Raw genomic sequence first — 10,920 nt, forward strand, 5'->3', positions numbered from 1 at the left:
TATAGACCAGACTGGCCTTGAACTCAGAGATCTGCCTGCCTCTGCCTCCTGAGTGCTGAGATTTTCATTGCCATTTTACACATAAAATAATTTGCCAGAGTCAATGGTAACCACTGAGTAGTGATAGCTAAATACAGATACTCTGGTTGTGTGTGTGAGAGAGAGAGAGAGAGAGAGAGAGAGAGAGAGAGAGAGAGAGACTCCCTTTCTCAGAAAATTACTGAAGGACATGTTCCACCAAATATAAACAAATAAAGGGGCAAACCAAGAAAGAAGACATGAGAGCTAGAGGAAACAAAGAATGCACAGGAATGGAGTGTAGGGAGGTCCCAGGTCCCAGGTCTTGCGTGTCCATTCAGCAGTCACTGAGCCTCCCCTGTTGCAAGCACAAATAGCCTCCCCTGTTGCTTGGTAATTCACCAGTGAAAAAGCACAGAAAGCCCTTCTGTGGAATTGAGACTAATCAGGACTGGGGGAGAGAGCTAGCTGAATAAGCAATTATACAGCATATTAGAAGGTGGTAAGTCCTGTGAGGAAGAGGTTTAAAGGGACAAGTGCCAAGATCAGAGCTATAGGCAGGAAGCACCCAGACCCTAAGCAAGCAGGCTTCCAGAGTACTCCAGAAAAATCCTTAGATGATTCTCCTATTTCCTAGAGAGAGTTGAGCTGAGAAGCTGACATAAAGAAAACTCCAGTAAAATGAAACAAAGCAAACAAACAAACAAACAAAAAACTCTACTAGAAAGATTACACATCCATAGTTGGAGCCTCTTTTTCAGTGCCTCTCCTGCTGTGAGAGATATTTACAGACATGATCAGGTACTGACTCAGCCCTGAATCATCAGGTTCTCTGGACATGAGGCTGGAACTGTGGCAGGATACTCAGCAGAAAAGCAATATTTAACCACAAATGATGACTCTCGATATAAAGATACCACCTAGAAAGGTGGACATGAAAAGCAAGAAGACAGGGAGGGTACTGATTTTATTACAGTCTTTTCTTTTTTTTTTTTTTGGTTTTGGTTTTGGTTTTTCGAGACAGGGTTTCTCTGTATAGCCCTGGCTTTCCTGGAACTCACTTTGTAGACCAGGCTGGCCTCGAACTCAGAAATCCGCCTGCCTNCTGGAACTCACTTTGTAGACCAGGCTGGCCTCGAACTCAGAAATCCGCCTGCCTCTGCCTCCTGAGTGCTGGGATTAAAGGTGTGCGCCACCACACCCAGCCTATTACAATCTTTTTAGAACTATTTGTTTTTGTTTTGTTTCTTAACTTTGTGTCTAGGTGTTTTGCCTGAATGTATGTATGAGTGCTATATGTGTGCAGTGCCCAGGGAGGTTAATGATGGCTGTAAGCTGCCCTGTGGGTGCTGGGAATTGAACCTGGTCCTCGAGAAGAGCACAGTGCTCTTAATGCTGAGCCACCTCTCCAGGCCCACGATTTCCACTTCTAATTACTGATGCAAATCAAAATTGATAAAATGGAGCTGGGCATGGCGACTAACTTCTGAAATCCCGGTATTCAAGACACTGAGGCAGGAACTCATCGGCCACACTTCGGAACTCTCACTCATACATATAAAGCTGGGAAGAATATTTGTGACCCCATCGTTGTTTACTATTGGCTTGTGTTGCTAAGGATTATGCCCACATTCTCACCTCTTCCAGGTAAATGATCTATCACTGAGCAACACAATCCTTAGTCCTGGCAGCACAGAGGACAGAAAAAGACCATGAACTCAAAGAACAAGGGATAAGGTACATGGAGGGTCTAAGAGGGAAGAGGAAAATGATGTATCTATGTTCTATGTTAAGATCATATATATACATACATATATGTGTGTGTGTGTGTGTGTGTATACATACATACATATATACCACCTGGCGAGATATATCTCGCCAAGTGGTACACTCAGGAGTTAGAGGCAGGCAGATGCCTGAGTTCAAGGCCAGCCTAGTCTACAGCATGAGTTCTGGGACAGCCAGGGCTCCACAGAGAAATCCTGTCTTGGAAAAAGAAGAAGGAAGAAGGGGGAAGAGGAAGAGGAGGAAGAGGAGAAACAGCAACAACAACAAAAAAAAAGAATGAAGGATCAATGTCTTGATTGTAAAATAAATGAGGGCTGAGGATACAATTCAGCAGTAGAGCGCTTCTCTAGTAGGTATACTAGGGTTAATCCTTGGTACTGGGCTGGCAAGATGGCTCAGAAGCTAAGAGCACTGACTGCTCTTCCCAAGGTCCTGAGTTCAAATCCCAACAACCACATGGTGGCTCACAAACACCCATAATGAGATCTGACGCCCCCTTCTGGTGCATCTGAAGATAGCTACAGTGTACTTATGTAAAATAATAAATAAATCTTTGGGCCAGAGCGAGCAGGGACTGAGCGAGCAGGGCTGATTGGAGCAAGCAGAGGCCCTAAAAATTCAATTCCCAACAACCACATGAAGACTCACAACCATCTGTACAGCTACAGTGTACTCATATACATAAAATAAATAAATCTTTTAAAAAATCATTGTACTACTAAACTAAAAAGATAAAACAAGGAAGAGGAAATGACTCAGTGCATAGGAACATTACCTCATAGGCATGAACTCACTTAGAAGCTAGGCAGGTACTCAATCAACACTCAAGAGGTAAAGACAGAAGATTCTTGGAGCTAGCTAGCTAAACTAGCCTATTAGTAAGCTCTGAATTCATTTTAAAGAGCCTGCCTAAATAGAATCAGGAACTCAAAGAAGATACCCGGTGTCAACTTTAGGTCTCCACATGTATGCACATACACATGTAAATGCACACATACACACACACACACACATACAATCCCCTGTTGATCCTGGACATTTATATGCACTTACTACAAGAAACAGATCAAAGTTCTAACAGAGACAGAGTAAAGTCAAAGAAGCCAGCCATGCCAGGTGTGGAGGAGGCACACGCATTTAAACCATCACCCGGGAAGCAGAGGCAGGCACATCTGTCAAACTCAGGCCAGCCTGGTCTACAAAGTGAGTGACCAGTCAGGGTCACACAGTGAAGCCCTGTTTCAAAAAAGTCAAACCCAGGTGTTTTTTTTTTTCAAAATAATAAAAAAGAAGCAAGTTAATAAACAGATTTAAATCCAACAATAGCTAGCAAATGGCTCTGCAGGTAAAGGTACTTGCTGCCAAGCTTGGTGACCTGAGTTCAGTCCCTGGGACCTAATTGTCCTCTAACCACCACATACAGGCTGCGGCACACGTGCCACACATACATACATAAATACATGTAAAATACTTTTTTAATGATCCACAGAAAGTGAGGCGTGTTGCTGGGAAAAACTGCTCGGAGGCAGAGTGCTGGGCCGACCTGAATGAGACCCAAGGTTCATTCTCTAGCAGGGCAAAAGTGAGATTCGGTGGCACGCCTCTAGCTTTAGCACACTGACAGGTAAGGTAGGAGGATCTCAAGTTCAAGGCCAACCTTGGTCACAGAGTGAAACCCTGCCAAAGGGGAGAAAAAATACAGTGGAGATTTTTCCTCCAATACAGGCGTGAAGGACAGGCAAGATGGCTGAGGTAGTGTGAAGGCACCTGCTGATCATGATGACCTTGAGTTATGTCACCCAGACCCCTCACAAGGGAACCTACGGCTACTTCTCACACCAAGGCACTTCTCTTTTTAAGGTAGAAATTTAATATCCAGCCTTGAACAGCCTAGAACTCATTATGTATGGCAGGCTAGGCTTGAACTCATAGAGATCTTCCTGAATACTAGCATTAAAGGCCTGTGAGGCCTGGTATTTATTTATTTAAAGATTTTTTTTTAATGTTATGTGCGTACAGTGTCACTGTCTTCAGACACACCAGAAGAAGGCATCAGATCCCATTTCAGATGGTTGTGAGCCACCATGTGGTTGCTGGGAATTGAACTCAGGACCTCTGGAAGAGCAGTCAGTGCTCTTAACCGCTGAGCCATCCCTCCAGCCCAAAACCTGTTTTTCAAAAGTTGTGGGTTTTTTGGTTTTAGTTTATATAAAGTTTTTATGCACAGTGTGATGTTGGGAATCAAACTTAGCAACTTGAATGGAGTTAGGCCCTCGATCTACCTCTACAAGTTCAGTTTCCAGTAAATTGATGTAAAGTTAAAATCAAAATGAAAGCCTGAGGCATCAGGAAATGGTTTAGTTGGAAAAATACTTGCTTTGCAAACACGAGAACCTAAGTTAATTCCTGAGTCCATCTTGCGGAGCACCCAAGCTCAGTTCCCAGCACCCAATCAGACAGCTCACAACTGTCTGTAGCTCTACCTCTAGGGAGATCCAACATTTCTGGCCTCTGCCTGTACTCATGGGCACATACTCCACAAACACGTGTACTACCCCCCCCCAACACACACACACAGAGACATACCTCCCCTGCCACCCACACACTCAAATGTTTTAAAGGTAAGTGTGCAGGTGACTGGAGCAGAGGAAGGAAGCAGAAGGCTGGAGGGCAATTCTCAGTCTCCAGGATCTTCATGCAGGGAAGACCTAAGCTAGCCTTAACCAGGTATAACTCCTCTTATCTCTGTAAAGACAGAGCACCTGTGTGGGAAGTGTCTGGCTGCCCACCTTAGGACAATGAACAGGAGGGGAGACGGTCTTACCTGGCCTGGTTCAGCTCATTGGTACCCAAGTTGAGGGAGAGGGACTGTCTTTCCCTTCCCAGAATCTCTTGGGTCAGAGTATCTTGAAGCTAAGTATGCAGTGGCTTGAGGTGACATTGTGAGGTCATGGAAGGGCAAGAGGATGATGGGAACCATCTTAGAAGGGGCTGGAACATGTCTGGTGTGCACACAACACTGGCTACACATGGTTCACCCTGTTTCTCTGTCCTAACCGATCCTCATGTAGGAGTGAGGAAACTGGGGTTCTGAGATTAGAAACTTCCACCAATGTGGCACAACTGGACTATTAAATACTTTCTGCTATGTAACAAATTACCTCCAAAACATTACAAGATGTTTTGGAGTTAGGAGCACAAAAGTGGCCCAGACCTACAGTTAGGCTCAGGTTTCTGCCGGCTGTGTCAAGATGCAGCAACAAATGAGTGTAGTAGCCTGTGTCTTCAAATCCAGAGGCAGAAGAATCCCAGTTCAAGGATAGTCTCAGATACACAGCAAGCTTAAGTCTGTGCTGTGCTAAATAAGACTCTGTCCCCCAATCCAAAAAAAAAAAAAAAAAAAAAAAAGCAAACATCCCAGTCATTGTTGCGAGGTCTAAATGTTTGTTGCTACAGAATGGGCTGTAGACCTCAGCTCCTCCCACGGAGATGTCTGCCTGCCAGGTCTGCTGCATCTCCCCAAACAAGGGGTCCCACCTGGAAAACTCTCCACTGAAAGTGTGTTCTTTTTGACAAAAACCATTAAAAGTAAGTTGCAATCTGGGTCATTAAAACAAGCACGACACCCTGGCTATTATCACGGGGAAAAGACAGGTCTCTCTGGAGCCCCTCACAGTACACTTTCCTTTTTTTTTTTTTTTTTTTTTTTTGGTTTTTCCAGACAGGGTTTCTCTGTATAGCCCTGGCTGTCCTGGAACTCATGGTACTCTTTCCTTACAAATGCCACCCGGGCACTCCAGCTGGCCGGCCAAGGGACCCTGAAATGAAGGAAGGATTCAGGGGTACCACAGGTCCTGCTTGATGCTACAAGGCGTGCTGACTCCGCTTACAAATGGACTCTGCCTATGTCTGTTCCTTTAGCTAAGTCCAAGGGTTTCACCGGTCCCACAGCTCTGTGCCTTGGACCGCGGACGTTGTGATTGGACCTTGGAAGGGGGAGTGGGGGAGCCTCCGGCGGTGGGTGTGACCACCGTGGAACCCTGCTGCACCCACCCGCTGGGGTGAGCCACTCCTCCATCCTGCTGGAGCCTGCCTGGGTGGTTAATGTCGCTGGCCACACCCGACTCTAAACTAGGAGTAATTTCTGTCACGGATGACCTGGACCCCTCTTCAGGAATCATCAGCGGGTCTTAGGAACACCATGTTGCCATGACACTGGAGGTAAAAGGACACGGTTGGGTCATTTGGCGCGCGGGTCTCAAACCTGAGTTCAACTGAACCTCGCAGGCTGCTGCACAGCTCCCGCCGCCAGATGGCACCCATACTTTCTGCAGTACCCAAGCCTTTGCCTCCCGGACACACTGGGTATAACTGGCCGCCTCCACCAGGTGTCTCGGGAGCACTTGTTCTGCTCCCCAACTTGTTCTGCACACTACCACTAAGGTGACTCAGCTAACCTCAGGGAGTGGGCTGTCCCCCAATCCACACCCATACCACAGGCACGTCTGATGCCGTACCAAAATCACCTAAGGCTGGGGCAGCAACTGTGCCCCAGAAACCCCAGGCTGAAGTAATTGGCACAACTTTCTGTGAATAGCCCTCCAGCTCTGAGCCATCAACAAGGGCGAGCTTGTGATTGCAGTAGGGGACTAATGCCAGTGACAGAGTATGTTTGGAAAGTAAAAGTTCTGGAGATAATGGTGTGGTGAATGCGTATAGCTACAGAACTTTACAATTAAGAGTGGTTAAAGTGGGACTGGAGATGGCTCAGTGGCTAAGAGTGCTTGCTGACCTGGTTCAATTCCCAACACCCACATGGCAGCTAATAGCCATCTAACTTCAGTCCCCCAGAGGATCCAATGCCTCCCCAGGCACTGCAACAGTACCTATGTGGTGCTCAGACATGAGTGCAGGCTGAGTATCCACACTCAAAATAAAAAGAGAGTGGTAGCCGGGTGTGGTGGCGCATGTCTTTAATCCCAGCACTCGGGAGGCAGAGGCAGGCGGATTTCTGAGTTCAAGGCCAGCCTGGTCTACAAAGTGAGTTCCAGGACAGCCAGGGCTATACAGAGAAACCCTGTCTCGAAAAACCAAAAAAAAAAAAAAAGAGAGAGAGAGAGAGAGAGAGAGAGTGGTGGTGACAGGGGCTGAAGGACTGGTTCAGAGGTTAAAAGCACTGCTCTTAATAAAGGACCCGAATTCAGTCCTCACATCTATTATCAGCAGCTTCCAGGATAACCCATGCTTCCAGTCTCCTCCAGTGGCAGATGCCTATACACATATACATGTGTACATAGGTAAAGCTTTTAACTGGCTAAGAGACCTGATGAAATGGATAGTTCTGTGGTCAACAGGACCTGAATTCAGCTCCCAGCATCCATCCTCTGTAACACTCACTCCAGGAGACCTGACATTCTGTCCTGGCCTCCTTGGGCATCTGGAGACCTGACATTCTCTCCTGGCCTCCTTGGGCACCTGGAGACCTGACATTCTCTCCTGGCCTCCTTGGCACCCGGATGCACATAAATGAACATTTTATTTTTTTAATTTTAAAACTGTTTTTTTTTTTTTTTTTGAGATAAGGTCTCTCTACATAGCCCTAAAACTCACTCTGTAGATCAGGCTCAAACACAGAGATTCTGTCTCTGCCTCCTGAGTGCTAGGATTAAAGGCATATTAAAAACATTTTTTTAAGTGGATGAAGTGGTAAATTTTGGGTGTGGGGATGTAGCTCAGTTGAGACTGCTTGCTTATCATGAGACATTGAACTCAACTTTCAGCACCAAATACAATGGCTGTGTGGTGCACACCTGAAGGTGGAGAAAGGGGAATCAGGCAAGCCGTGGCTACACAAGCCATCTCGGTTTGCTGAGACTGTGCTACCTAGGCTGACCTCCAACTGGATACACAGGTACGGTGAGCCTTGAACTCCTGGTCCTCCTGCCTCTGCCTTCCAAGGGAATTACCAGCATGTACAACTATGCTGAGCAACTTTATACTCTTTAAAGATTTGTTCTTATTATTTCTAATTCTACGTATGTGAGCATGTCTGTGTGTAGGGATGTACGGGTGCCCTCACGGGCCAGAAAAGTCAAAGCACAGGAACCCTGAGTCCTAAGCAAGCCACTGACATAGGTGCAGGGGCTTGAACACAGGTTCTCTGCACAAACAATAAGTGCTCTGAAACACTGAGCCATCTCTCCAGCCCCATCTTTTTGTTTGTTTGTTGTTTTTTGCTTTATTTTGAAACAAGGTTTCTTTGTGTAACCCTAGATGTCCTGGAATTTACTTGTAGACCAGGCTGGCCTCAAATTCAGAAATCTGCCTGCCTCTGCCTCTCAAGTGTTGGGATTAAATATATGTACCACCACTGCCCACTTAAAAAAAAAAAAGAAAAGAATAATTCAAATTCCTAATTGCAATTCCAGAACCACAGAGCCTTCTCCCAGCTGTTCTGCCAACAGGCAACCCTGCTTGACTCTGTCCTTTGCTGAGGCAGTCTCTCCAGCCTCCCAACCTTCCCAGTGCTAGCTCCATCATTTCTGGGCAACCCCACAACACACAGCTCACTCATCTGAGCCCCTCTTGACTGTCTATCCAGCGCAGCTTCATGAATCCACTGAAAGTGGACCTGGGCAGAGCAGGGCCAGCTTTGTACTAGAAATAGAACTCAGGACTACGTGCATGTCAGACAAGCTCTCCACTACAGAACTGCACCTTGACCCTTCAGGCTGAGTCCTGGTCAACATTCATGAAGAGTTTGAGAGTGAGACCTTCCACCAGTAGGAGGTTTCCACAGGCTGCTGAGTCCTGCTGGACTGGCCTCACGTGACACATGCTCCCCCTGTCCTTTGTGCTTGTCACACTCCAAGAGTTGGTCAGTCATGGAGGGGTGTGGCTATGGCACAGACCCAGGTTCTCTTACTTACCTCTCTCCTCATGGTGGTGGCTGGTCCTCATGTGCCCCTGCCTACCAAGTTACTCTCCCCAGACTGTTGCTCTCAGACAGTGGGAGGTCCAAGAGCATCTTATTTTGTCTGCATATTTTCATTTTCTTTCTTCCCTTTTTAAAATATTATTTCAAGCTCTGGCCTGAAATCAGTTCCTTCAATGGGACCTATATACAAGTGACCTAGGACATCTGTTTGCAACCTCCTATTCCAAGGTATAATGTACATGACAGGGGGAAAGACTCACCTACCTACCTCAGGACCCAAATGCAAAATTTCCCAGACCTGACCTCCAACCTCTGGCACATACTCACACATGGCAGCCATTCTTAGAGTCCAAAGAATCCCCAAAGCTTGTACAGTGACGTTTCCAGGAAGCCTGATAAACCACATTCCCCGAGCGGGAGGACGTCAGGCTAGGGTGCTCTTGCCCAGGTGGGCCTAACAGGACAAACAGAGCCACAAGGCCCAGAGCTGCCCACAAGCACTAGCTAGGGAATGCCAGAGCCAAACATGGTAATGAGGCAAGGCTTGTCAAAGCCATTTGGGGTCTTTGAAAAACACCGCCACAGGGAATGAAACTTTTGATTCTCTAAGATGGTGCCAGGCAGGTCTGGCAGGTCAGGGAGCAGTGGGTGGAGTCCTGGGCCCAAATTGGAGGCCCTTAGGGCACCCATTCCAGCATTCACTACTAAATTACCCCAGGCCCCAAGCCAGCATGGTTACATTTGAACTTTGCAGTGGAGAGCTTGGAGCTATGGTCTCCATCTGCCATCTAGCTCAGGGTCAGCCACCCATCACTGTCTCCAGCTTCATCCAGGGGCTTCCCCTCAAACTCCCCTAACCACTTCCAACCCTAACACCTTCCTGGAGGTCTACAGGCCTCTAGACAGATCTGACAGACAAGCTACAGATCTACAGAGAAGCTCCCGTACAGCATCCAACTCTTCCAGGTCCCAAGTTAAACCCCATCCCAGCTCTCAGGGCACCAGCGGAAACACCAGCAGCCCACTGAACACAAGCATAGCTCAAAGCATGACGCAGACAAGGCAAGTCCCACTGTCTGTATTTATCCAAGCCACTGCCTCCCCTCCAGGAGTGATGACTGAGGTTCTGTTTTAGACATAGGGCAGGGCTCTCAGCTTGCTCCCTGGAGACCAGCTCCGCGGACTGCCTGGCCTCTCCAAGTGTTCTTTCCAGCCAAGACCCTCAGTCACGGCCCAGCTTCCTCTGCCTGCCACACCAGTTCACCAGAGATGTAAGTGGCCTGGACATGGAGAGTGTCGTTGAGCACCACAAAGTCTACGGCAGAACCAGAGGATGAGAGGAGACAGTGGAGTGGCCCATACCCTACTGCGGGGTCATTCACAACTCAGCCCAGGGAGAAAACTGAGGCTGTCTAGGAATGTAATCTGGACTGGTGGGGGATCTGGAAGCAAGAGTATCAATTTGGCACAGTGGGGGTCCCTGTAACCCTCACATGGCCTGATGTTATATGCCAGAAAGCCAGGCCAAAAGCAAGTGTCGTAGCACATGTCATCCTATAAGGCAGGACTGCAAGTTTGTCAGGGCTATATAATCAGACCCCATCTCAAAAACAAAACAAACAAAAAAGTAAGGGCCAGTCAGCAGATGACTGAGTCCATAAAGGAGATGGGGAGGTGTGGTTTGCCTCCAAGCCTGACTTAGTTTGAACCCTGGGACTCACATGGTAGGACAGAACCAACTATAAGTTGTCTGTGCTGGGAGCAGCCCCAGACTCAACCCCTGTATGGGAACTCACCTGCATCAGCACCAAAGTCCAGGCTCCCCTTGGTCTTCTCCAGCCCCAGCATCTGGGCAGGGTGGAGGGAGGCAGCTTCCAGGGCCGACTCCACACTACAGCCTGCTCAGGAACACACCATGGTGAGCATCCACAACCCTTCCCACGAGCAAGTCCAAGTTTCAGCTTTTAGGGTAGGCTTGGGAATGGCCCAGGATTATGCAGCAGCTTAGGATGGTCCCTAACGCCCCTTAGCTGGAGGAGACATTGTTCATCTCTCCCTTCTCCAGCCCTGAAGGGAACCTATACTTTTTTTTTTTTTTTTTTTTTTGGTTTTTCGAGACAGGGTTTCTCTGTATAGCCCTGGCTGTCCTGGAACTCACTTTGTAGACCAGGCTGGCC

At 47.5% G+C, this 10,920-nt stretch overlaps 2 protein-coding genes across 3 annotated transcripts in view; both read right to left on the reverse strand.

Moving 5' to 3' along the window:
- The window catches only part of Pdpk1 (3-phosphoinositide dependent protein kinase 1), an 80,206-nt gene extending 75,501 nt beyond the window's left edge, over positions 1–4,705 (reverse strand). Inside the window, exon 1 of the mRNA XM_021185957.1 lies at positions 4,631–4,705. The gene's annotated coding sequence lies outside the window, so the exon portion shown is untranslated. The remainder of the gene's footprint in view (positions 1–4,630) is intronic.
- Positions 4,706–9,794: 5,089 nt separating this feature from the next.
- Positions 9,795–10,920, reverse strand: part of Amdhd2 (amidohydrolase domain containing 2) — an 8,415-nt gene continuing 7,289 nt past the window's right edge. For both annotated transcript variants that reach the window (XM_021186266.2, XM_021186267.2), the window contains exons 10-11: positions 10,540–10,641; positions 9,795–10,058 (exon numbers count right to left, since the gene is read on the reverse strand). In XM_021186266.2, the coding sequence (XP_021041925.1) occupies positions 9,970–10,058; positions 10,540–10,641 (191 nt within the window). In that variant the 3' untranslated portion in view covers positions 9,795–9,969. The remainder of the gene's footprint in view (positions 10,059–10,539; positions 10,642–10,920) is intronic.

The sequence above is a fragment of the Mus caroli genome, chromosome 17 (assembly GCF_900094665.2).
Source record: "Mus caroli chromosome 17, CAROLI_EIJ_v1.1, whole genome shotgun sequence".
Lineage (NCBI taxonomy): Eukaryota > Metazoa > Chordata > Mammalia > Rodentia > Muridae > Mus > Mus caroli.